The sequence below is a fragment of the Zea mays genome, chromosome 3 (assembly GCF_902167145.1).
Source record: "Zea mays cultivar B73 chromosome 3, Zm-B73-REFERENCE-NAM-5.0, whole genome shotgun sequence".
Lineage (NCBI taxonomy): Eukaryota > Viridiplantae > Streptophyta > Magnoliopsida > Poales > Poaceae > Zea > Zea mays.
Genome location: NC_050098.1, coordinates 172,403,916 through 172,430,988, shown reverse-complemented (window position 1 = coordinate 172,430,988; position 27,073 = coordinate 172,403,916). Strand labels below are relative to the sequence as shown.

The following is a 27,073-nucleotide window of genomic DNA, read 5'->3' as shown; positions in this document are numbered from 1 at the left end:
AAGGCTCTGACCCTAAACTGCATTAACACCACATAAACCCCTAAGCAATTCACAAGGATTACCCAGGGGCTCGGGGGAAGCATCTAGCAGATGCGCTTGCGCGTGTCTGGGATTTCGGTGCTCAACAAAAGTTTCCGCACAACTCTAAAGAGTTACATAAAGGCTCGAGGGATGTTGTCGGGTACCTGGAAACTAGGTACCCAAAGTAGGTCCATAAACTCTTAATGGCCCACTCGTCGACCGGCCTACTACCAAGCAACACAGTGAAGCGGAGTAGCCGACCAATCCTCCACTGGGCAACCCTGCGAGGCGGAACGAATGACCGGGCTCTTTGTCGAGCAAACCTGTGAGGCGGAGCGGATGATCAAGTCGCTGCCAAGCAACCCCGTGAGGCGGAACAACCGACCAAGTCCTGGCCGACCAACTCGACGAGGAGGAGGCAAAATCCCAGTACGACCGACGAACATCAACATAATAAGATGGTTCTCCACCAAACTACGTCTGGACCACAGGCACGACATACCGTAGGCGCACCAAGAGGTCACTATCGGCATGATTGCAGGCCCCCACATACGGTCCCAGACGTGTCCCCGCTGACTTGTGGGGCCACTCAACCCCGATTGTGGGGACCTCAGTGTCGGAGTCTCTGTAGTTACCCGCATATAGGAATAGATGGGACAATACACCATAACGGGTGTATGCCTACGCATACAGGAATGTGTCACAAGGCTCATGACGATAGACAAAGTTGCACCACGCACGACCCCAAAACACGTAGTAGAACTATCCCTGGTAGGGGTCACTACATCAGCATGAGACTTGCTATAGGGACCCGTATACCATGCATACGAAGTGTTACGCCATAACGGGAGTATGACTGAACACGACCCTACGGACGATGTCAGGAGAACTACGTCACTCAGAGGCAACATACCAGGCACCCTCCAGGAGAATACAAGTCCACACTGTAAGGTCCTACCCTTGAGTTATAAAAAGGCAGGGGCCCCTCCTTCTTCCCACACACCAACAGTTTTAACACGCTCCAAGGCAATACAACGATCAACACTAAACTAGACTAGGGCACAAACTTGGACCAGTATAAACCATTTGTCTCAAATTCCACATTCGAGTCCCAACGATTCATCATTCGGAGTGAGTCCGCGCTAGCATCTCCCACCCAACACAAACCTTGTTGTCCCCCGGTTTTCGAAACGATGACAAGAGGTGCTTCACGAATTGGAATTTTATACCTTCACGTGAAGTTGAGGATAAGGGCATGTACAATCCAATTAAACGAGGGATCTCTTAGGGGTTAAGTGAAAATAAAAAAATTAAGAGACAATCTTTTCATGAAGAGCGAGTCTCTATACGACTCTGTACATATTGTGTATTGGCAGTATTTAGGGGGTGTTTGGTTAGAGGGACTAAAGATTAGACTCTAGTTTTTTAGACCCATTTAGTCTTTTTTTTTTGCCAAACACTAGGTCTAAAATATGTACTAAAATGATTTAGTCTTTAGTCATTCACACATGTGCTAAAAGGGACTAAATCATATTAATTCCACATTTACCCTTCATTTAATTCAATTGTACTAATAGCAGAAAAATGTTAAAGGTCATTTTAGTCTTCTTATGAGTTATTTAGTATATTCTTACTAATTTTAGCCCCTAGAACCAAACATGTTAGGGACTAAATTTTAATCCTCTAACTAAACTTTAGTTTCTAGACTAAAGAAACCAAACATTATTATGTAAAAGATTAGAATTGTATGATACGATGGTTAGACCTTAGTGGAAAACCGTTCCCATAGCTCAGTGTTGTGCACCTTTGCCACTGGTTCATTTTTTTTCTCCGCTCGAAGCCCTCCTATCTCGATCGATTTTCTCTCTGCTCTGACGGCTCTTGGGAAACCCTAGCCGTCGGGCGCCCTGGGCAAGCCCACCGGAGGACGCCGGAGCCGAAGGGGAGTCGCAAACGCAGAGATCCGGCTACAACGTGGCTTTCCCGACCGGTTGTGGCGGCGATTTCGCATCACATAGATCCGCTCGTGGCCTTCCCTTCTGCGCGGTCGGTGGATCCTCTGGAGCTCCGCTGGCGCCCCGAGCAGGGCTCTCTCGGCGTGGAGGGCGGAGGCAAGGGACGGGTGTGGCAGCGGCTTCGGCCAGCCCACGGCTCCCAGCCCCTGGCGGGCAGCACTCAGTCCCTGGCGGCGAGCTCGTATTCCCAGACCTTGCCTCCACTTTCTGGTGGTTCTAGCAGCAATTCGGTTAGTATTTTAGGAGTCTACAACCAGCCCATAGATTTTGTGTGCGCATATACAAACACTTTGCATATTGTTCCTTTGTATACGTGAATTCCTTCGTACATGTACAACCCTGTATGTGTATGCATCAGATATGAATTTTGTCTGAATTTACAGGGACACTGGTGGATATTTTAGAACAAACACTCGCCTTTTGAAATCAAAGATGCTTGTCATATTTATGTATAAATACCGCCAACTATGAATATACTATTAAAATTACCTCTAAAAATGTCGGTGCAATATCATCTATTTTTTTTAAATTAAGACTGATGAGAACATTGTGAAGAAAACAAGCTCATATGGTGAATACTTCGATCAAGGGTACAAATGACTTTTTTAACTAAATCTTCAAGTTTGTGAAGCTTTACCGTGAAGTTGGTCTATGGTGAAGTTGGTGAAGCTGAGCTTCAAATTTGTGAAGCTGATCTATGTTTTGTGAAGCTGATTTATAGCTCAGCTTCACCAACTTCACCATAGATCAAGAGTTAGTCTGCAAGCCAAACACTTTAAAAACCTCAGCAACTTCACCGTGAAGCTGATCTATGGTGAAGTTGGTGAAGCTGAGCTCTCCCAAATAGGCCCTATAACTGCATACATGCCTACTAACTTTTGTTTTCCAATAGTCACATGCCCTTTACTGTGGTGCCCCCTGTATTTCGAGTTCAGCCTGGTTCATTACGTAGCATGTGTGATTCTTTGCTTGTTTTCGCTCCAGATTTCTGGTGAGAAATTTCACTCCGAAGATGGTTCAACTCTTTTTGCAAGTGCCGGCAGAATGCGGCAGTGTTAATACAGTTGTCGTGGAAGGGAGGAGATCTCTTTTTCACAATGTTGAGTCCATAATCAAGTCATTGACAAAATCAGCAGGCAGGTATGAAGCTCGGCTGTGGCTCTGTGCCACTGTCTCGTTGGTCCATTCGCTCAGTGACTGTGGCCAGAGGGACCTGTTTCTTGATCTCTTAGAGAGGAAGAATTCCAGGCGTGATGTCGCTGCTCGCTTGCTGCGTATGATTTTCGATAAGAAACCCAGAATGGTTGGGTCTATTCTAGCAAGAAAAGGCCATATACTGGAGGATTTCTTCCGAGGTAATTTTCCTAAGAGCTAAAAACTGATTGTATTTTTATCTGTTACTTAAATACATCTTGTTTTGCTTTACTTATACGCCCAAATAATTGCTTATTTGAAACATGTTTGCAAAAAAACCTGTATAAAATAGGCTCCTAACTCAATAGTCTCAATTTGAACTTGTGCTGTCTGTAAGGACTATTATGTTGTAAATGGCATACCACATATAGCCTATCTCAGTGTCTATGTCATGGTAATTTGCTAACATAGTATTATGGAAATGAGTGACACATGCTGTGTACAAGAAGGAAACTGAAATGGTGTTTCAGTGACAACTACATCATATCTGTCTCTTGGCCTATTTTTAAGTGTATCTAGGTATGGCCTACATCTCTGAGTATGGTGTAGGCGTGTAGTGCTGGAGCTTGGCATGAAACTTCTTGTCATTATTTACAGATGCCTATCAGCCTATGTTATGCCTGCTTACTTAAGTCTCCAGCAAAATCAGTAATGTCCCGTTTGGATCCTTGGAATTGAATTCCATTCTAATAAGGCCCCGTTTGTTTCGTGGGAATTGAATTCCATTCTAATAATTATAATTTAGACAAAAATAATTAAGTTAATATATTTGTCTATGTAATATATTTGTATATTATCCTAAATTATATGAGAGAGATAGTTATACGCTACATTTATGCAATAGAAAAGCAAGTAGAAGAGTGTGCTATAAGTTGTACATTAGAAAAGTAGCATGTAAATCTATATAATCAATCTCCATCTCTCACCCCATGAATTTGAGATAGGCTTATATATAAACTTTGGAAAGTTGTGGAATGTCACATTCATAGTTATTAAGGCGAGTTAAGTCGAGCACCCCCCCTTTTTACCTTTTAAGCGAAAAGGCGTAAGGCGAAGCGACGCCTTAACTATATATATAAATATTAAAAATTAGACCAAATATTATATATATATATATATATATATTACTAATCTGAAAGTAATATTAAGCAATCTAATACAACTGTAAGGCCTTTTGTCCTGAGCACGTTTCATTGCCCCTTTGTCCTGACTGCTTTAGTAGTCCCTTAGTCAAATAATTAGGTGTGATATTTTATATTTCCTGTTGAACTGTTGCCATGTAACAGGAATGGTTGAGATGCTATTTGGGGTGGCTTCCATCGCTTACAATTTACATGCCCCTATGACTATCTGCAGGAAATCCAAACAGGATAATGCAGTGGTTTGGCCACTTTGCTGTTACTGGGGAATCCACACATAGAAAGGGAGCTAAGGCACTTTCGCAGTTTGCGTTTGTAAATCGTGACAGGTGCTGGGAAGAACTTGAGTGGAAAGGCAAGCATGGGCAATCTCCGGCTGTAGTTGCTACCAAGCCTCACTATTTTCGTGATCTTGATGTTCTCGAGACAGTGGAGAATTTCTTAGAGTATGTCCCAGATTTCTGGTCTTCTGATGAGCTTGCTAATTCTATCAAAGATGGTGAAATACTGCAAATCGATGAAGAATATTTTGTAGATCAATTTTTATACTTAATGTATGAGGAGAATTCCAAAGATGCATGGCATGTGGTTGAAGATTTTTTGATGGACGAGCAGTTCTCTTCTCTTTGCCAGCATCTTCTTATCCATCTGGATGAGGAAAGGCTTCTTGGTTTCTTAAATTCTTTAGGCAAGCTCATCAATCCTACTATGCAGTGCAAGGAATTGACATTCCCGTGTTGTTGGCTTGAAGTTCTTTTATCAGGACATTATGATCACATATCTCTTGATGATCTTGTCTTTTTGAACTGTGTCATTGCCAAGGGTAGACAACTTTGGCGGCTCATGAACGATGAAGAACAACACGAAGAATGGGGGCAAATGGAAGAACTTTTGAAGGGCGGAAACCATTTGACTGATGCTGATCATTTTGCTCTCATGAAGGAACTTGTGGAGACAGAATTACCTGGTGTGCTTAAGTGGGTAGGCATTCAGTCCTGGATAATTTTCTGTGAATTGTCGAAAGAATGCAAATCAGGAGATTCTTGTGAATCTTTTTTCTCTCATAACAAAATAGAATTTCACAAGGCTGATGATTACTCATTGGTTCGGAATTATGGGTTCTCAATTTCACATATGCCTGATATTGATGTTGAAGATCTAACTAGAAGCAGCCATAAAAGGAGAAAGAGGAATAGGAGAAAGCGCCATAGGTACGAGTCTGATGAGGACAAGTTTGATGAACTGCTTGAACTTGGATCATCTGATGGAAAGAATGGTGTTGAGTCACAGCGTGGAAGCTGGCGCCTTTCAACTGATGGTTTCTCTGCTTCTTGGGACATTGTATGTTACCTTCTTTCTTGCTGAATACTAGTTATCACCAAAGTTATTGAATCACTCTTCCTACCTTTTATTCGCCTATGGTTTCCATGCAGTCAGACATACCAGATCACCTTTCTACTTGTTATTTCACAATTTGGGTAAAGTGGGCTTGCTTTAGATGATTGTCTACACAGTATGTGTAGTATATCAATCTGGGTGCCTTTTCAGCTACAGAATCTATGAGCATGGAGCTCAGGCAGGCATATTTCTGCACTAATTCTGCAACATTTTGGTGATGGGTTCTGATGGTAAGCGTTAACCTTTTGTGCTTTGATGTTACATACCATCAATTCATTTCATATGCAGAGCTCTGAAGTTCTGTTGGCATGTGCACCATGGGACCGTTAGGTTTATGAGACTGTCAATTGTAATTTTTGGTATTTTTTTTACTGTTAGCTACAACTTCAAACAATTGATTTGTTTGATTTACTTCTGTCGTATTTATCAATGTCCTTGCAGATGCATTCTGGGATTGCTGAACGCTGCATGAGATCCAGGACAACTCTCTTTAGTTGGGATGCTGAAGGTTGACACCTGTTGAAGAATTTTGGTTGCATAGGCATTGAATATGGTCCAGGCATTTCCTTGAAACCCATTTGGACTTTGGAGTTAGTTGTAGAGAACTCAGGTATTGACTAAGCTAAGCAAAAACGAGTTTGTAATTGTGTTGTCTAGTGCTAGCGACATTTTGCCAACTACACCTGTTGTAAATATACCAGATTGTTGCTGTGAATTTGATTGGAATTGGGTTGAATTGGAATTTAATTCTTGGGCTGACCTGTTTGGCAAGTTATAGAATTGGAAACTAACTTTCCATCCATTTCATGGGCTGAAATCAGAATTCAGAAGCCTGCAAAACTTTCCTACCCTAAAACGAGGAACAGATTCCTCTCCTCAACCTGTCGTCTCCTCCTGAGCGCTGCGCTACACGCTCGTGCCGCCGCCTCTTGGACTGTGTCGTCCCCGAGTGCCGCCCGCCTGTGGTGGATGGAAGAGTTGCATCGGCAGTTCGTCGAGGCCTTCTTTTCTGATCCAAAAATATGTAAGAGCATGTGGGTCGCTAGGGTTCCATCCGGCCATCCCAATTCACCGTTTGTCCCATCCATGTCCATGCTGCGCGATGCGAGCGATCCATAGCTAGCGGCCGTACGAGTTCACTGAAGCTATTAGGGATGAAGCACCAAAAGAGCCAACATCAAAAGAAATTTTTAGCACATTGGAGGAGATAGATGGGTTAGATGAAGACACATTTTTAGACTTGTTTGATATCTTAACAGGTGATGCGCGCAAGTACGAGTCTTTATTGACACTTCCAGTGATCCTGAGGAAGAGATGGCTGTTGAAGCAACTTAAAAAGTGAACCGAGTTGTGGGTGAATTGAACTGTTGTTGGGTGTGTTGATGTTGCTGTCTTAGTTTATGTTGGGTGAATTGAACATCACATTGAGTAGTAAGTAATGTGTTCCAATGATATGTAGATATTTGAGACAAATCTGCATTATTATTACTATTATCGTGATGCATGTTGCTTGATAAATTATAGGGTGAAAACTTGTCTCTAATCTATTGCACATGTATATGACTCATCAAGGCACATGTGCACACAAGAAACATGTGTATTTTGTCGTGTACAAGTTGATGTGGTTACTTCCCTCCAAATACGTAAATTCTATATATAACTATCCAAACAGGATATTAAATTTGATTCATGGAAAAGAATTCCATTAGCATCCAAACAAAAAAATTGAATTAAATCAAATTCTAAGGAATTACTTTCTTTAGAAATCTAATATCTAGAATATTATTTATGGAATAAGTTTCATTTCCAAGGAAACAAACACGCTTCCAGCTATACACTGTATTCTGGTTCCTCAGTATGAGCTGGGAATCTGCATTGCCTGCAATTCCTGAGAGTTTGGGAATTACTATAATATACACGTCGTCCTATTTTTTTTCCCCTGACCGCACGATCACGTTCCAACGGCAAAAGATGCTATCGGCGAGCAGACGAATCAGTTCTGTATGTTACTCGATTATTCCAGAACCCGAGCATCGTCTTCTCCATTATGAAAAAGAAGTCGTCGCTTTCTCTGTCGACAAAGTGACATGGTACGTGGTGAAGAAAGGCGACAGTGAGAACAACAAAAAAAGCATCTCAGTGTGTTGCTCGACTGTGTCATGTCTGATGACAGGTGAGAAGGGAAGACGTCGCCAGACCAACAGAAAGGCAACATTCTGTCATTTTCGCATAGAAGGCAATGTCAACCCAACGGCAAAAGATTTGGATATAACCATATTTGCAAGAGGAAATAAGTGACTCCGGAGTTGATGATGCCAAACCAACCGCACGTACTCTGCTCTGCGCTTTTGTGTTGAATATGTCAACGCCCGTTCCGTTTTAGTGTTTTTATTTATTTATTTATTCATCAATGGAGTTGAGGAGCGCTCTTATCAGAGGCTATACGAGCTTGCAGTCCACCCAAACAAACCTGTGCTGAAGCTGGAGATGGATCTGGAATGCCGTTCCCTTCTGTCCACGTATTACCGTTTCTTATACACAACTCGATCCGTTTTTCTCCATTGCACTACGTGCAATCGCTGAGATTGAGGTAAACAGCAGAGCCCGTTTCAAGCGAATCCGGTGCCGTGGGATTTATCCGTCTTCCGAAAGTCCTACCAATTTTACTCTTTTCTTTTTTTTGGCCTCAACTCCTCTCCGTGAAGCTTGCGACCGTAAGCCCGTTCGACCTCAGCAACCTGCCTACCCTCCTGCAAAAAGATGCAAGTCTAAACTTCCAGACTCTTAGAGCATGTCCTGTGATGGACCAGTTCAGTCTACCAGAATAGTAGCTGCTTACACATCGCCCACAAAAATTCACATGTATCGCGAGCAAGTTACTAGATTGTAATTGTGTTGTCCAGGCATTTCCTTGAAACCCATTTGGACTCTGGAGTTAGTTGTTGAGATCTCAGGTGCTGACTAAGCTAGCGACATTTTGCCAACTACACCTGTTGTACATGTACCAAATTGTTGCTGTGAATTTGGCAACCTTAATTCTTATACTCTTCCAGCTATGCACTGTGTATTCTGGTTCCTCAGTATGAGCTGGGAGTCTGCACTGCCTGCAGTTCCTGAGAGTTTGGGAATTCTATCCTAATTCATGTATCAGGATAGACATGGTGGGTGTCAACAATTCGTGACATGCTGCTAGCGACAGGTCGTAGCGTATGTTTCAAATATTGTACATCAAAGCTTGAAGAAACATTTATATACAATTACATTGACTATATATACAACCTTCAAGATTGCATAAAACCTGTAAAAGACTGGAAAATATATAATTGTCGACGGGAAATTCTCGTTCAAGTGCAGAAATGATTTAATATCGACGGATCAATTTCCCTGGATCAGTTTTATGTGACCTTAAAGGCTAACTAAGACCTACAAATGATTCTCTTTGAAGTGTACAAATGATTATATAGCAGGGATCAACGGAACACAAATCTCAGTGCACAGCAGCAGTACCAAACTTCAGAACAAGGTGATTCAAAGTAGGACGAGACACAGACGGAAGCAGACAATTCTCCAAAGCATAGATTAACAAAAATGGTTCATCAAGAGGTTAAAATTGGTGGTACCACAGCTACTGGGCAGATCGAGACAGCTACATTTACAATTGATCTAGCCCACCAAAAGAACGAGAAATGGAGGTTTGCCTGCAGTGCAGGGAATGTAACTCAGAAGCACTGAATCCGGATGAAGGCGTACATTCATCAAAACTTGAATTCTTCATCTATATCAGATAAGGTATCTGGTGGATCATACACAATCATATCTGGGAAAAGCTCCAGAAAATCCTGCTTTATCTTCTCCCTCAGTTCAGGGTATGGAACCAACCCTTTCAGGATAACACGGAACGGCAATGATAGAGGAGGGTCGGGGGAGCTCCTCATGTCATCATAGATTTCCATTGCAAGGTCAATCAAATCAGCATCACAGAAGGCCCTCACAATGTCGCCATAAGTGTGCTGATCAAATAGCACGTCTTCAGACTTGAGATCCGCCCATACCTGCCTTGTTTCATTAATTTTCTTGTTCCTCGCTAGCATGTATAGCATGTCACGGTAGAAGTACATGTCAGGGCGGTACCAGATTTCTTTCCGCACAACACCATATATCTGCAAGAGAAAATCAACACTTAATCATCCAGATTACCATGCCAAACTTCAAAAATAACTGTTTGTTCCACACTGAATGCTATGCTCCAGGAACATCAAACTTTGGAAACACCTAACTCTAAAATGGTGATAGCATAGGAGCGTCTCCAAGTTGGGCACACTCCTGACTAGAAAGGGGAAAAGAAAGTGAGGATTAGCACTCATTAGTCATTCCAATGTTTCCTTGTGCAGTAATACAAGTAATCATTTTGGCCCTTGAACCCCATTGCATGTTTTTTCAGTCATTTTGGTCCTCAGTAAAGGATTCTGTGCCACTTACTTATATATAATATGAGAACTAAGAATTCAATCAGGCCATCAACTCATTGAAATTTCCTGAGTTGCCCCATATAAACGTGCCTAGCCTCATCTCTAGTAACTTGGCCTCATAAGCATTTAGGTCATAAACCTTGTCTTATAACATGGCTTATTATATTCGAATAGAATTATCAAGCCTGTCAACTCTCACGATCATTGGGCCATGAGTATAATTTATTAAAGCAACATGTGTATTCCAAGTGGGGCTTATAAACCTAAAAGACAACAAACAAGTGAAAAACAAAAATGTAAATGGGAAAATGAAAAATCATAGAACGCGCCATGAAAGGATAGGGAAACCTCATTTTCAGCATAATGGTTGGCAAATCCTCAGCAGGCACTAAAGTATCTGTCAAATCCTTAAATTATCCAATTAAAACAGCCTAATATACCCCCCCACCGAAAAGGGAGCATAATAAGGAACTAAATGTCCTAGAGATTAAGAAAACGATATGTGAACAGTAACATAATAGATCTATCAGCATGTGGAAAATGTGTTTTTTTTCTTGAACTACACAGGAGAGTTGTGTATCATTTCATTAACAAGAATTAAAAAGATACAAAAGGAAGAGAAGAAACCCCTCCCAGGCACGCAATAGAATGCTCTAGAAAATAAACTAGGCAAACACGGCCAGCAAATAGTCACAAGAAACGGGTACACTAGTAGCGACCCTTGACCCGGAAACGTCGTCCCTGATCCGAGTATGTGGGGTCATTGTCGTTATCACCATGTAAAAATCTCTCACAGGTAGCGTACCATGTTCCTCGACCCTATCGACCCAGAAACTTTGTAACTATGGACCAGCAGCACCAAACACCCAAGGACCTCGGGATCCAGGACCAGCCAGGGGCGAAGCCACGTTAAGTTTCCCTGGTGCACAGGCACCAGGGTAAAATAAAGTTTTATTAATAGCTACCTTAAATTTACCATGTATTCATTTTCAAACTGTATAATTCCCTTTATGTTTGATAGTGTGCAACATGGTTCTTTTTGAAGTGGCTTCACCCCCTGGGACCAGCGACCTAGCAAGGAACTCGTGTAAGTCTGAGGCTCCTGCCATACACCATATATTACTATCATTGTCCTCAGATTGAAGCAGCAGTGAAAAATCTTTTTCAACATCAATCTCCAGGACATATTATCTATTAAGTAAAGAAAGTAACTCCTACACAGTAGCATACTCCACAGTAAAATTATGTATGACATCCAAGTCTAAGGCACAAAGTCTAGAGGACCCTAACATTACATCATAATCCACCTTACCACCTATACTTGAGGGACCAATGCCATTCAAGGAGAGGTAGAAATGAGGCAAAATTTGCATGGATGTAGTAAAAATAGGCAAGAAAGACTGGAAGTAGGCAACAATTTTTTACTGAATAGGAATTAACGATCCACATGCCAGAACCATGATAATCAAACATCCTTCACTACTTTTATTACCACTGATGCTATATTACTGTTTTATATTTATTTAACTTTACTTCATCATTCTTTTGTTGGGTTTCATCTCTAGCCTCTGCCTATGCACACCAACTTACTTGGGACTAAAGGCCTTGTTGTTGCATAGCCAACTGCCCACTTCGATCTTATTGCTAGTGAAAGACCCTGGTTTGATTTTCGTAACTGAGTGACAACCTGGACTAATATGTGTTTATGTTGAGATACCATGTGCTTAATCCAAAGGTACACTAGTGTGAACAACACTTGAAGCCATGGTGAAGAGGTGTCTTGGTCATGTTGATAGTGCTCAATTAGTTATGATGAAGGAGCTCATTGCACATGAGCCATGACATGGTGCCACATGGCTAGATAGAGAAGATCAAGAGACATGACTTGACTATGACAACCAGATTGCAAGTGTGAAGGGCAAGTTAGAGGCTTTAGCACGATGGACCGCACATGGCGGAGAAGCTTGAGCAAGAACTTGGCGCCGATGGACCGAGGCAATGGTCAAGAGCAAGCGGAGTTGCGATCAACAAACCAACAAGTCCACATGATGACATGGAGTGGATCATATCATTCAAGAGAGATCAAGTCAAGTATTGATTTGTGTTGATTACAAATGGCTTGTTGAAGGTTGATGCTTGTGTAGCATCACCACTAGAGATGGAATGGAATGCGCAAGGCAACAATATATTTGTAGAGCATTTTTTCGCCGGTCTAAGGTTGAGTAGAGAAGAGTTTGACTAGGTTTAGGAGAGATGGTTGTACTAATAAAAGGAGCAAACTTTGCATACAATGCCAGAATCGAGTGGTGTGGTAAGAAGTGAAAACCCTTTGAAAATGTCAGAGAAAAGGCTAACTCACTTACATAAAACAGAACTTTATGCATTACTATGGAGTTAGCACATTTGAAAAGGGGTTGTTAACTCAATCTAGAAGTGCCTTTAGATAGGCACCAGACCCTGTAGAGAGCACCAAACCAGCAGGGCTGACCAGTCTGATGGCTAACCCTAGCGATGAAGGCGAACTAGGATGCATCAGACTGAGAGGTATGGTCTGATGACATTTGACTAGCGTCAGATCATTCGGTTCCACTGTTCCTCGGTTGGCCCCACTTGTTAGTGTTGGATAACGGTTGAAGAGACATCACGTTGTGGGCATTGGCCCGATGGCCTAGGAGCGACTCTAGGAGCTCTTTAGAACACATCAGATTGGTGTGGTTGTTGGTCCGATGGCCATTGAACTTAGGAGCGTTGAACCTTGTGCCAGGGTAGTTGTTGGCGCACCCAATGACTAGTTTGAATGTTAGAATGACACGTCAGTGCGCTCGGGGCATTGGACCATGGCCTTTGGTCCGATGGGGGTGCATCGGACGATCCGGTGCTCTCGTGTTTTGCTTAGTGAAGGGGCAATGGCTAGTTAGCCCTTTAGGCTACAAGCAGAAGTGGTGGCCGGCCTTGGCTGGCTGTTCCCTAGGGACTTCGTGTCCATGCTTGGGAGTGCTTGAGAGCCTTCTAACTCACTTGTGCGTGTAGTGATTGCATCCGATTGCTAGTGAGTGACTGTTAGTCCGTTGCATTGAGAGATTGCAAGGTGTGGCACTAGGCAATCCAGTTGCAAACTGGTGGTGCTTGTCACTCTTGAAGCTTGCCACATCCTAGATTGCTTGGAGGTTGTGATCATTGTTGAATCCCGCACGAAGTTATGTGTGGCTTGGGAGAAGGCATTGCGGGGGGTAGCATGCCCACCCTTAGGAGACACAAAGAGCAAGACTATTAGAGCGAGGTGCTGAGGTGTGAAGAGTGCCAAGTAGTCTGACCAGATCAAGTGACAAAGCTCTTGTATGAGCACTCCACATGTGAGAGTGTGACTTGTGGATCACCACTAGCATGAGGGTCGATGACAACCTTGGGCTTGCATCAACGAGGATTAAGTGGTTGGCAAACCATTGAACTTCAGAATAAAAGTCAACGTGTCAACCTCTTCCTATTGGTTTGCAGGTTCCCTACACTAGTTTGTATTATTTGTTTACACTTGTGCTAATGTTGTTGCTCTTGTGTAGCTAGTTTGCTTGTGTAGCTTACTAGTTGCTTGCTCGACTTGTGTAGCTAGGTAGCATAGCTTAGCTTGTGTACCAACTAAGTAGTAGTAGCTCTCTAGTTTAGCTTGCGTAGCTTTGCTAGTTGAGTAGTGCTAGTGTGCTTAGGCTTTATGTGCTTTGCTCATTAGTATGAGTAGGAGCTCCCATTGTACTCTTTGTACTAGTTACTTAGGTTTGTGTGATATTGGCATATTGCTAACTAGAATTGCGTAGATGAGCTCTACCTAGCTCGGTATCTTAGTTGCTTAACTAGGACCTTTGTAAGGTGCTTGTGATAGATAGAGGCATGTAGTCTTGGCTACATCTATTAAATTAATTTCTGCATTTGTTTCGGTTAGCCCGCACATTTGAGTTTTAGAAAGGAATATTCACCCCCCTCTTGTCTACAATCTCGACCCTATAGCTAGCCTACACCTTTTGTTGGGTTTCATCTCTAGCAATGTTTTCCTCGAGGAGAAGGGTTGGGTACATAGGCATGTGTTATACTAACTAGTTATGTTCTACTCTTACGTAGCATATGCTCTTGTTGTTATGTACTTGAGAAGCCAAAGAACATGAATAAATTATGAGTTATTGGACTATCAAATTGCTTAAAACTGAACCCCAGCAGGTTCACAGTTTGTAACCGGTCAAACTATTATAGGAATTTTTTAGTATAATCAAAATTGTGTTAAGCAAGCTATTAATAAAAATATCTGAACTGCTTATTTGGACACCAAAGATCTAAAGATCATTCCTGCTTTAAGCTAGCACAGAGGACAACACATTTTTTAGTAGAACAAAGGTAGGTAGTAATTACACATGACAACACACTTCAGTATGCTTAAGAGCAGAGGAAATAAAGAAGCCCAAACAGCGTCAACTAGGTCCCAACTTCTGAACTCAGGCAGCTCAAGTGGCGATAATGCATTACAGTTAACAGTTAGTCACTATTTAGTCCTCCGAAAAAAGTAAAGGCAGATAGATACAGCATTAAAAATCCATGGTCTAAGATTCTGGTAACGCAACTCATTCTTAAATTCTGTACAAGTTCGACATAAGAATGATATGAACTGACTTTTTAGTTTTTTTAGACATGCGCGGGAGTTCTCCCAAATGACTAGAACTCTAAAAGAGATGAAAAATGCACAGCCAGAGACCAGTGCAGTGGATGGAGACTTACGACAGGAAAAGTGTAACGCCGGCGCCAACCATCACCGGAGTTACGGCATAAGTGTAATACGCGTTTCATTATTGTTTACGTATTTTGTAATGAGGTTGGTCCACTGTCAGGCCGTAGAGCAATGTTTCCCAAACGTCCTCCTCCAGAGCATGGCATCACATGATTCTGACCATTGTCCGCTCCTGTTGGGTCTTCAAGGGAACAAACCTGGGAAGAAACGCTTTCATTTTGAGGCTTTCTGGCCAAAAATGGAAGGTTTCCTGGAGGTGGTACAGACTGCTTGGGATTCGGTACACAATATCAGGTGTCCATTCCAAACCCTAGATTTGAAGCTAAGGGTAACAGCAAGATCTCTTCAAAGCTGGAGTGACAAACAGGTGGGCCATGTGAGATTGCAGTTAGCCTTGGCAAAAGAACTGCTTCACAGGTTTGAGATGGCACAGGACGAAAGAGCCCTCTCCCCAGCTGAAAATTGGTTCAAGAACTGCCTCAAAAAACACTCACTGTTGCTGTCTTCTTTCAAACGTACTATGGCAAGGCTGAGATCTAGGATCACATGGTTAGGAGAAGGTGATGCGAATACAAAGTTTTTTCACATTCATGCTAGGCATTGCAAGAAGAGGAATTTTGTTGCCAAGTTAATTGATGGCGGCCACATTCTATCTGAGCATAGTGAGAAAGCTGCAGCAGTGGACCTCTTCTACAAAAATCTTATTGGGCAGGATGGACAGAGGGATGTAACAATTGACCTGGCAGCTCTTGGCCTCCCTAGATACAACCTGGCTGCCTTGGACTCCCCTTTTACAGAAAATGAGGTCCTGGAAACCATCAAAGGGTTACCCTCTGACAAGGCCCCTGGGCCGGATGGATTCACTGGTCTTTTCTACAAAGTGTGCTGGAACATTGTGAAAAGTGATATTATGTCAGTGGTTTCTACGGTTTGGAGCAGAAGTTTCAGCAATTTCTGGAAACTTAACACTGCCTACATCACTATGGTGCCAAAAAAAGATGGGGCTGAGCAAGTTAAGGACTTCAGGCCAATTAGCCTGGTCCACAGCATTGCAAAACTGATTACGAAAATTCTCGCAAACCGACTTGCACCAAGACTGAATGAATTGGTTTCCCCAAATCAAAGTGCATTCATTAAGGGGCGATTCATCCAGGACAACTTCATGTTAGTGCAACAGACAACAAGATTGTTTCATCAACAAAGATTATCTCGGCTGCTCCTCAAACTGGACATCACCAAGGCCTTTGACTCAGTCTCCTGGCCCTTTTTAATTGATGTCATGCAGCAGATTGGGTTTGGACAGATCTGGAGGGACATGGTTTGTGGTCTCCTTGCTTCATCCACCACACAAGTCATGCTCAATGGGTTTCCTGGTCAAAAAATTCAGCATAGAAGAGGGCTTAGACAAGGGGATCCCCTGTCACCGATGCTGTTCATATTGGTCATGGATGTCCTTGGACACTTATTTATAAAGGCAGAAGAGGCAGGTTTATTGCAGCAGCTAGCAGCAAGAAGACAACTACACAGAGTCTCCATTTACGCAGATGATGTAGCCCTCTTCTTACACCCTACGGTGGATGAAATCTCCATCACTCTTGATATCTTGCAGCTTTTTGGCAGTGCCTCTGGTCTCAAAACTAATGTGCAAAAATCCAATGTCTACCCCATACAGTGTTCAGAAGAAACTCTCTTGGAAGTCCAAAGTCTGCTACCGTGTGAGATCGCAACTTTTCCTTGCAAGTACTTGGGACTTCCTCTATCCTTGCACAAGCTGTCCAAGCAACAGTTCCAGCCGTATGTTGATAAATTTGCTGATCAACTACCTAATTGGAAAGCTGATTTGATGACCAGAGCAGGCAGGAGAATACTAGTGCAACATGTACTCACAGGTATGACTGTGTATCTGGCAATGGCAATTGATATACCCCACTGGGCAGTTGATGCTGTAGATAAAATAAGAAAGGGCTTTCTTTGGAGAGGAAGAAAAGAAGCTAAAGGGGGACATTGTTTGGTGGCTTGGGGCAAGGTGTGTCGCCCACTTCAGCTTGGTGGACTGGGTATCTCTAGTCTACCGGAACTTGGATGGGCCCTCCGGATGCGATGGCTGTGGCTACAAAAAACCGACTCTAGAAGACCTTGGACAGGGCTTCCTATTCAGGTTCCAAGTAAAGCCCGAGCGTTCTTCAGTAAAGTCCTTGTCTCGATGGTAGGTAATGGACATAGTACCCTCTTCTGGTCCGATAACTGGTTGCAGGGTAAAAGCATCTCGATCATTGCCCCGAGCCTATTTTCTGTAATCCCAAAGAAGATAGCAAAAAGTAGAACGGTTCATGAGGCCTTGTTAAACAACAGATGGATTTATGATATTAGAGGTGGTCTAACTGTGGGAGTTCTGGCAGATTACTTTAAGCTCTGGGACTGTCTTTCTGGTTTGGAGCTACACCCCCTCATTGAAGACAAACACATCTTTAGTATAGCCCCAGATGGAAAATATTCAGCGAAGGCAGCTTACAAGGGTCTTTTCCTGGGATCCTGTGCATTTGGACACTACAAGAGGGTTTGGAAAACTTGGGCTCCATCAAAATGCCGTTTCTTTCTCTGGCTGGTGGCCCATAACAGGTGCTGGACTGCTGACAGATTAGAAAAAAGGGGGCTCAATCATCCTAGCAGTTGTCCATTGTGTGATCAGGAACCTGAAACTATTAATCACCTGCTGGTCTCATGTGTGTTTGCAAGGATTTTCTGGTATAATCTGCTCAGAAAGTTCGGGTTGGATATCTTGGCTCCCCAGCCGGGTCTGACTTCCTTCCTGGAATGGTGGGAGATGGTTTCTGAAACTGTTCAGGGAATGGTCAAGAAAGGTCTGAATTCACTGATCTCTTTGGGGGGCTGGATGATCTGGAACCACCGTAACAGATGCGTTTTTGATGGACAGACTCCCAGTCTCCCCTCTATCCTTCGGCAGGCTGATGATGAGAGAAGACTGTGGGAATTAGCTGGAGCCAAGGGTCTCTCTTTTTTGGCAGCTTCTTTGACAAATGGCTGAACCCTACTGTTTCCACTTTAGTAGTTTTTTGAGTCTGGCTTCATTGGACTCTTTCACTTATGTGAGGTACTGGCCTCCGTGAGGAGCTTAATGTTGTAACCATGGTCTATTTTAGACCTTTTTTCCTCTTCTTAATATATTTTAAGGCGCAGTTCCCCTGCGCTTTCAAGAAAAAAACTCCAGCAGCAGTTTTTACAGAGGCCCTCAGTGCATTCAGCTAGACCTTTTACACCCAGATATCTTTCTTCCACTCCTAAATCTGACAAATCGTCTACTGCCTCATCCTCTGGCTTGTGGAGGGAAAGACAGTTGAGGGATTATCGTCGGGCTAATGGACTTTGTTATTTCTGTGGGGAGAAATATGATGCTCTTAATCAGTTGGAGATGGAAGATGTCTTAGTCCAAGATCTTTGCCAGTTGTCTTTACACGCTCTGGCCGGTACTGAATCCGCTGATTCCATGCGTGTTCGTGCATTGGTGGGCAATCAAGTATTCCTTATTCTGATTGACTCGGGTAGCTCCCACAGTTTTGTCATTTCTTCGTTTGTGAACCGCCTTAATTTACCTATTACTGCTTTATCTCCGCTGACAGTCAAGGTTGCTAATGGAGATACACTAATTTCTGATGCTGTGGTGAAACATATGCAGTGGTGGACAGCAGGTCACACATTCACGCATGATATGAGAGTTTTGGACCTCAGTGCTTATGATGCTATTTTGGGTTTTGATTGGTTGAAATCTCATAGTCCCATGCTTTGTGATTGGAATGCTAAGTCTCTAACCTTCCAGGATATGGGGGTATTGGTTACTCTTAAGGGTGTTTCTAAACCCCAGCTTCATCTTCAAGAGTTGCCTGCTGAACAATTTCTGAAATGGAGCAAGGGCAATGATATTTGGTCAGTGGCCATACTTAATACTCTGTCTAGCTTTCCACTTACGGATGTTCCACAGCCAGTGGCTCGGTTGCTTCAAGATTATCAGGACATTTTTGGGGAATCACTTGAGTTACCACCTCAGCGAGAGTACGATCCTGCTATTTCCTTGTTTCCAGATTCTCGACCTGTCAACTCAAGACCTTATCGGTATTCACCGTTACATAAAGACGAGATTGAGCGACAGGTCAAGGAATTGTAGGCAGCCGGCTTAATTGTACCCAGTACAAGTCCGTTTGCCTCACCGGTGCTCTTAGTGCAAAAAAAAGATGGTAGTTGGCGCTTTTGTGTCGACTACAGGAAATTGAACAGCCTGACGGTTAAGAACACATTTCCTATGCCCATCATTGATGAAATTTTGGATGAACTTGCTGGTACTCGTTACTTTTCTAGTATTGATTTTCGGGCTGGGTTCCATCAGATTCGTATGTTACCAGCAGATGAACATAAGACAGCATTCAAGACACACCACGGACACTATCAGTTCCGTGTAATGCCCTTTGGTCTCACGAATGCACCAGCCACCTTTCAGTGCGTGATGAATCATATTTTGGAACCCTTTCTCCGCAAATTTTTTATGGTTTTCTTGGACGATATTCTGGTATATAGCCCCGCTCTTGACTTGCATGTGCACCATCTGCAGCAGGTATTCGATGTGCTTAGACACCACAAATTTTTTGTCAAGCCCTCCAAGTGTACCTTCGCTCAACATCAGCTTCATTATTTGGGTCACATCATTTCAGAAAATGGGGTTGCTATTGACCCAGCTAAAATCTCAGCCATGCAGGATTGGCCGCCACCTTCTAATGTGACTGAGTTACGTGGGTTTTTGGGTCTTACTGGCTACTATCGCAAATTTGTCAAGAATTATGGATTGTTGGCTAAACCATTGACTAATCTCCTGAGAAAACAGCAATTTCAGTGGGATACTGCGGCACAACAGGCTTTTCTGGCTCTTAAACAGGCTATGTCTTGTACCCCAGTGTTGGCATTACCTGATTTCAATGAGGTTTTTGTGTTAGAGACTGATGCTTGTGCTGTCGGTATTGGTGTTGTCCTTATGCAAAAGGGCCAGCCAGTAGCTTTTATGAGCAAGGCTTTGGGCGACAAACACAAGTATTTGTCTATCTATGACAAAGAATTCTTGGCCCTCAATATGGCAGTGGATCGTTGGAGGCAGTATTTACAACGCCAAGAGTTCATCATTCGAACAGACCATCAGAGTTTGTGTTATCTGGATGCTCAACACTTACATTCCGAGCTCCAAAAGAAAGCCATGAGTAAACTATTGGGTCTCCATTTCAAGATTGTGTTTAAGAAGGGTTCTGAAAATATTGCTGCAGATGCTTTATCCCGCGTCAATCACCACCTGTCGGTGCATGCCATTTCTTCTGTGCAACCCTTGTGGCTTCAAGAGGTTATTAACTCCTATGCTACGGATTCCGCAGCCCAACATTTATTGCAGCAGCTTGCTTTGCACAGTCCAAATGTTGATGGTTATTCCTTGGTTGATGGTGTGATCAGGCTTGGTACACTGATTTGGATCGATCATAACTCTGCTTTGAAGACCAAACTCATTGCTGCTTGTCACACTAGTGCTCTTGGGGGTCACTCTGGTACTGATGCTACTTACCACCGAATCAAACGTATGTTTGTCTGGAAAGGGCTCAAACAGGATGTTGATTCTTTTGTTAAGCAGTGTCCTACTTGTCAACATGCCAAACATGAAAAGTCTCATCCAGCTGGATTATTGCAGCCGCTTCCTATTCCTGAAGGTGTGTGGCAGGACATCTCTCTCGATTTTATTGAAGGTCTTCCTCGCTCTGATGGCTTCAATTGCATTTTGGTGGTAGTGGATCGTCTCACTAAGTACGCCCATTTTATTCCTTTACGTCACCCTTTCACTGCCAATCAAGTTGCTTCAGCCGTGCTCACTCATGTGGTTAAACTCCATGGTGTGCCTGCTTCTATTGTCTCTGATCGTGACCGGATTTTCACTAGTGCTTTTTGGAAAGGGCTGTTCAAACTTTTGGACACAAAGCTGTTAGTCAGTACAGCATATCACCCACAGACTGATGGCCAAACCGAACGCGTTAATCAATGTCTGGAGATGTATTTGTGTTGCACTATCTACAACTCTCCAGCCAAGTGGAAGGCATGGCTGCCTCTGGCCGAGCTGTGGTACAACTCTTCGTATCACTCATCCTTGCAATGCTCCCCATTCAAGGCGTTGTATGGATATGAACCGAAATTACCTTCTTTTCCTGTGCTGGCTGATGTTTCCACTACTGATCTTCCCTCATTGATCAAGGAAAGGGATCTTCATCTGGAATTACTGAAACACAACTTGCTGGCTGCACAAACTCGTATCAAACTTCAAGCTGATAAGAAGCGTATTGATCGGCAGTTTGCAGAAGGTGAGATGGTACTTCTGAAACTACAACCTTACACCCAATCCTCTGTGGCCAGTCGACCCTTTCCTAAATTGGCCTTCAAATACTTTGGTCCTTATAAAATACTTCAGAAGATTGGCGTGGCAACTTATAAACTGGAGTTGCCGGCTGGGAGTTTGGTGCACCCTGTTTTCCATGTTTCCCAATTGAAGCCCTATACTGCTAACTACTCTCCAGTATATGCTGAACTTCCCAAGATACCTGATCTTACTCAAAGGGACCTGCAGCCTCAATGCATTCTCCAACGCCTACTGGTCAAGAAAGGTGGTGCGGCTATTGTACAAGTGCTGGTGCAATGGCAAGGGCTTCCAGCTGATTCCGCTACATGGGAAGACTGGATGGTGATGCAAGCTCGTTTCCCTGATTCAAGCGCTTGGGGCCAAGCTTCCATTCCAGGAGGGGGTGATGTAACACCGGCGCCAACCATCACCGGAGTTACGGCATAAGTGTAATACGCGTTTCATTATCGTTTACGTATTTTGTAATGAGGTTGGTCCACTGTCAGGCCGTAGGCTTTCTGTTAAGACTTGTATAAGGTGAACCTCGTGTGAGGGGACGGACAGAAAAAGAAATAGAATTACCTGCTCCACAAACTTGTGTTCCAAGTTGGTCAGAGGGTGAGCACCGCCGAGCACCCTCACGCCGCGGTTCTCACCGCCGTTGGCCACGGGCGTGTATCACAAAAAGCCCTCCTATTGATCCTATTTTCCGCTTCTTGATATGTCAAAACTGATTTTGAAAACAGCATAAGTTCAGACTATCATTTGCTACTCCGATACGAAAGCAGCCTAACAATAGACTACACTACTGGTTTTCAGATTCGACCTATTGTGATCCCATTTTGCAATTCGAAGTTCAAAACCACGCAGCAAGCCACCTTGCACACCGTTCCTTTCAAGTAAGTCCATTCTTCTACTACACTACAAGAACCAGTAACGAGAATGTAGTCGTGAACTGAACATTAGAGCACGTGGATTTTATTGGGATAGGAGTGTTAAACCTTCATTGAGAGGCTGACATGGTCCTGGCGGAGGAGCTCGGCGAGGACGGCGAGGAGGTCGGTGCGGAGGAGCCGCGACACGTGCGAACGCATGAACTGCTCCAGGCGCGGGTGACCCCCCGCCGGGGGCAGAGCCGCGAGCCGCTTGAGCTGCGCCACCACCATGAGGCCCTCCTTGCCCATCTCCTTCTTCCGCCGCCATATCGACAGGCTCGGGCTTGACGCTGCAGACGAAGAGCACAGCCTCTGGTGGAGGTCAACATCTGGGGCGGCGGCGGCGGCCCTGGACAGGGTTTGGAGGAGGCGGCGGTGATGGTGGCGCGGGAGGAGACGGGAAAGCATTTGGCACTTGCAGTCTGGGACCGACCGGGATTTGGTGAAACTAGTGAAAATGTGAGAAATACATTAGTCCGGATTTTAAGATAAAAAACTGCATTAGTGCATCAGTCCAGACTTTCTCATGTTGCACTAGCATTTTCTATTGTGTAACATGATGGAGATTGGGATTCCCGTGCAGATTTGACAATTTGTACATACCATGATGTAGATTGTGAAGCAAATTGGATTACCTGCTCGGGGACGGTACAAGGCTACAAGCGTCTCGGCTGGGGCTTGTACCGCGGGATGAGAAATACAGGTACGGCCAGGCGTCGTGGCTGGGGCGACGGCCGGCGGGGATGAGGTCGGCTGGCAGGACGAAGCTGGACGGCGGCGCGAAGCAGAGATGTCGTGGATTAGAGCCGAGGTTGGCAGATCTGTTCGCTTCTGCAGCTGCAATCTGCAATCTACAGAGAGAGAAGCACTATACTGTATAAACATTACTACTCTATCCACCAACTAGTAACTGATGCGTGCCCTGCACGCGTAGAAAACCAAATATAACATTCCCTTAAGAGACATGAAAGGGGTTGTGAATCATAGAAATCTAACATCATCTTAAAAACATTAAATGACCAGTTGTAAATTATACAGTTCAAAGTAACAACACATTAAATGACCATTTCGATAAAAAAACATTAAATGACCAAAGGATAAAAGGGTTACCCCAAATGTTGAAGACCATTTCCAAGATTAGCTAGGTCTGTTGTATCTGACAATGATATAAGTGCTTGCTTCACTTATGCAGGTGTATAAATTTATACTTAGTCCATTGTTTTTTCAGAATTCATTACTAATCAGGAATATAAAATTTGACTATTGATCTATGAATTAGCTCATATACATGAAACTAATTGTAAATCATACAAATCCAACATCAGCTCAAAAAAACATGAAACCAATTGTGAATTATATAATTGAAATGAAAGTAACAGTGCATTTAATGACCAGAAGATAAAAAGGGTTACACAAATGTTGAAGACTCAATCCACAGATGTAATCTAATTTGAAGCAAGCATAGAGTAACCATGCAGATCCCAATCTGCGGGACTGCACCGATCGATCTAAACAACCAGTCCCTTCCTAAAGCCATAGTTAGATTCATCCAATAAAGCACAGATCCGACACTCGCTTTGCTAAACCAAAATCACAAAGCTTGAATTTCGAAAAGGTAATATGGTAAATCTTGCAGCTAGCTTAAGCCCAGCGAACACGGCATTAGCGGCTCAGCGGAAGTACCTGCTCGGCGAGATGTGGCAGTCCGCCTGGCGTGAACCTGCCGGGGCAGTGGCGGAGCCAGGATACTTCTAAGGGTAGGGCCGGAGATAACACTAATCACTATGAATTATGAAACTTTCTAGACACTATAATTTTCTCGGTGTCAAACAATAAACATAAACCATGGAATTGGAAACGCGAGGCTCACCATAGACTGCCGGGCTGCGACTGCGCTGCTTGCTGGCTGCTGGTCACGTGTGGCCCCTGGCCCCATGCGCCTGCTTGTTGCGCTGCTTGCTTGCCCGGCCGCCTGCGCTGCGCCTGCTTGCTGCACTGCTTGCTTGCCCGGCCCCCTGCGCCTGCTTGCCCGGCCGCCCGCATGTGGCCCCTGCGCCGGCAGAAGTGACGGCCGGCTGCCCCTGCTCGGTGCCTCAGCTCCTGGTCCGCGCGAGAAGCCCGCAGCCACCACACAGTAGAGAAGCAGGCGAGCAGGCTCCTGGTCCGCGCGAGCAGAGGAGCAGTCGACTAGGCGAGCAGCCCGTAGCCGCCACACAGCCGCCGCCCCCAAGGCCCCAAAGCCAAACCCTAAACCGGTATGCAGCAGCCGCCACCCGCCAGCCGCTCCGCTATGGCCCTATCAACACAGGGATGGGAGTTCCCCAATGGCCCTCGCGACAGTTAGAAGTGTCCAGAAGAATTTGGTGTAGGGTGAAGAATGTCATGTGTTTGCTCTCTGGTCATTGAGATAGAATCGAACGGCTAAAAATTATAAAATGACGTGGCTCTACGGAATCACAGCTTTGCTCCCCGCTCTTTATATATAGAATAGAATATAATAGAATAGCTCTTTATATATAGAATAGAATATATAGAATAGAATAGAATAGCATGTTGTCGCAATAGTATTCGTGTGTCAGTCAAAACTTTTTTAAATTTAACAAGATTTATAGAATATATTAGCAATATTTATATCTTCAAATAATTTTACTAAAAATAGATTTAAAAAATTATCTAATAATACTACATCTGTTCACAAATATATGACGTCGTTGACTTTTTTTTCAAAACTATGATCACTCATCTTATTCAAAATATTTATTTAAAAAAGTAAAATTTTAAGTCACACTTAAACAACCTTAAGTGATAAAACAAATCACAATAAAATAAACGATAACTAAAGTTTTTTGAATAAAACAAGTCTTCAAAGTTTTTTTTAAAAAGTTAATGTTGTCATATATTTATGAACGAATGGAGTGCTAATTATGTATTATAAATATTAATATTTTCGTACATAAATGTGGTCTAAATTAAAAGTATTTTACTCATCGAAAAGTGAGAACGACAAATAATTGTGGATGGAGGGAGTAGAAACCAATATGGACTAAATCCAAATGAACAGGTTGTAGGAAGGTAATAGACTAAAGTCCCGTTTGATTGGTCTCATTTAGTCCATAAATTTGTAAAACGGTAAGACTAAAACAGAGATTAAACTATCTTAGTCTTTAGTCCATCAAGGAGTGACTAAAAGAGACTAAACCATATTGATTCCACATTTGTCCCTCTTTTATTTCAATTGAACCGGAGAATGTTAAGGGGTATTTTGGTCCTCTTATGATTCATTTAATGTGTTCTGAATATTTTTAGTCCTTAGAATCAGACATGGTATGGACTAAACTTTAGTCCTCTAGCTAAACTTTAGTCCTCAGACTAAAGGAACTAAATAAACCTTAATAGTGGTATGTCGAATTATTGGGTCTAAAGAAAACAGATCAACAGCTATATAGAGGTATTTCATCTACTACGCGCTAGCTAAATAGGGCAATCAAGCGAGTGCAACAAATGGCGGAGTATTCTAGCGAGTGGCAACGACAAACAACCTAAAAAGTAATATATCCGGCAGGCAATACATCAATATCATATCAACTTTATACAGTATATTTTCTCTGTTTCTTTTTAGTTGTCGCTGGATAGTGCAAAATTGAACGCGACAAAACAGAGGGAGTACTTGTGAACTGAACATTAGAGCATGTGGATTTTATTGGGATAGGAGTGTTAAACCTTCATTGAGAGGCTGGCATGGTCCTGGCGGAGGAGCTCGGCGAGGAGGTCGGTACGGAGGAGCTGCGACACGTGCGAACGCATGAACTGCTCCAGGCGCGGGTGACACCCCACCGGGGGCAGAGCTGCGAGCCGCTTGAGCAGCGCCACCGCCATGAGGCCCTCCTTGCCCATCTCCTTCTTCCGCCACCATATCGACAGGCTCGTGCTCGACGCTGCAGACGAAGAGCACAGCCTCTGGTGGAGGTCAACATCTGGGGCGGCGGCGGCCCTGGACAGGATTTGGAGGAGGCGGCGGTGATGGTGGCGCGGGAGGAGATGGGAAAGCATTTGGCACTTGCAGTCTGGGACCGACCGAGATTCGGTGAAACAAGTGAAAATGTGAGAAATACATTAGTCCAGATTTTAAGATAAAAACTGCATTAGTGCATCAGTCCAGACTTTCTCATGTTGCACTAGCATTTTCTATTGCGTGCCATGATGGAAATTGGGTTCCCATGCAGATTTGATAATGTGTACATACCATGATGTAGATTGTGAAGCAAATTGGATTACCTGCTTGGGAACGGTACAAGCGTCATGGCTGGGGCCTGTACCGCGGGATGAGAAATACAGCTACGGCCAGGCATCGTTGCTGGGGCGGCGGCCGACGGGGATGAGGCCAGCCGGCATGACGAGGCTGGACGGCGGAGGATGCGGACGGCGGCGCGAAGCAGAGATGTCGTGGATTAGAGTCGAGCTTGGCAGAGTTGTTCGCTTCTGCAGCTGCGATCTGCAATCTACAGAGCGACAAGCACTATACTATTGTCGGCGTTTCGAGACCGGGGGGTCCCTGGACCGACGAGTAAACTGTCGCCGCGTGCCCCAGCCCAGATGGGTCGACGCGAGACGGAGCGCGAAGGGGGGAGACAGGCGTGAGAGGTGGAAATCCCGCGGCCTTCGTGTTTGTCCCACGCCCAGGTCGGTGCGCTTGCAGTAGGGGGT

At 43.9% G+C, this 27,073-nt stretch overlaps 2 protein-coding genes across 5 annotated transcripts; one reads left to right on the top strand and one right to left on the bottom strand.

The window, feature by feature from the left end:
• The first annotated feature begins 1,841 nt into the window (after positions 1–1,841).
• LOC100278343 (uncharacterized) lies at positions 1,842–6,536 on the top strand. 2 transcript variants are annotated; one of them, NR_158670.1, is made up of 5 exons: positions 1,842–2,266; positions 3,021–3,391; positions 4,587–5,710; positions 5,803–5,997; positions 6,209–6,536. NR_158670.1 is itself a non-coding variant. In NM_001365897.1 (4 exons), exons 2-4 carry the CDS (start codon positions 3,049–3,051, stop codon positions 6,278–6,280), a joined length of 1,539 nt encoding a protein of 512 aa, NP_001352826.1. In that variant the 5' UTR covers positions 1,842–2,266; positions 3,021–3,048; the 3' UTR covers positions 6,281–6,536. The 2 variants fall into 2 exon arrangements, 1 of the variants encoding a protein (NP_001352826.1); NM_001365897.1 differs by lacking the exon at positions 5,803–5,997.
• Positions 6,537–9,279: 2,743 nt separating this feature from the next.
• Positions 9,280–24,716, bottom strand: LOC100217295 (uncharacterized). Of its 3 annotated transcripts, NM_001359581.1 has the most exons (5): positions 24,240–24,677; positions 24,053–24,120; positions 23,005–23,220; positions 22,436–22,817; positions 9,320–9,927 (listed from the first exon to the last, which is right to left on the bottom strand). In NM_001359581.1, exons 1-5 carry the CDS (start codon positions 24,303–24,305, stop codon positions 9,523–9,525), a joined length of 1,137 nt encoding a protein of 378 aa, NP_001346510.1. In that variant the 5' UTR covers positions 24,306–24,677; the 3' UTR covers positions 9,320–9,522. The 3 variants fall into 3 exon arrangements, with proteins under 3 accessions (XP_008672313.1, NP_001346510.1, NP_001137116.1); XM_008674091.4 differs by lacking the exon at positions 24,053–24,120 and having other exon boundaries at positions 9,280–9,927; positions 23,005–23,237; positions 24,240–24,716; NM_001143644.1 differs by lacking the exons at positions 22,436–22,817; positions 24,053–24,120 and having other exon boundaries at positions 9,333–9,927; positions 23,005–23,237; positions 24,240–24,589.
• Positions 24,717–27,073: the final 2,357 nt, after the last annotated feature.

Bases quoted from the DNA above. Each gene is read 5' to 3' on its own strand.
- LOC100278343 (NM_001365897.1), top strand. From the start codon at position 3,049: ATGGTTCAACTCTTTTTGCAAGTGCCGGCAGAATGCGGCAGTGTTAAT. The intron at 3,392-4,586 runs GTAATTTTCCTA...GACTATCTGCAG, and splicing joins ACTGGAGGATTTCTTCCGAG to GAAATCCAAACAGGATAATG. The intron at 5,711-6,208 runs GTATGTTACCTT...ATGTCCTTGCAG, and splicing joins TCTCTGCTTCTTGGGACATT to ATGCATTCTGGGATTGCTGA.
- LOC100217295 (NM_001359581.1), bottom strand. From the start codon at position 24,305: ATGGGGCCAGGGGCCACACGTGACCAGCAGCCAGCAAGCAGCGCAGTC. The intron at 23,221-24,052 runs GTACTTCCGCTG...CTCTCTCTGTAG, and splicing joins TGCCACATCTCGCCGAGCAG to ATTGCAGATTGCAGCTGCAG. The intron at 9,928-22,435 runs GTTTAACACTCC...TTTCTCTTGCAG, and splicing joins ATGTCAGCCTCTCAATGAAG to ATATATGGTGTTGTGCGGAA.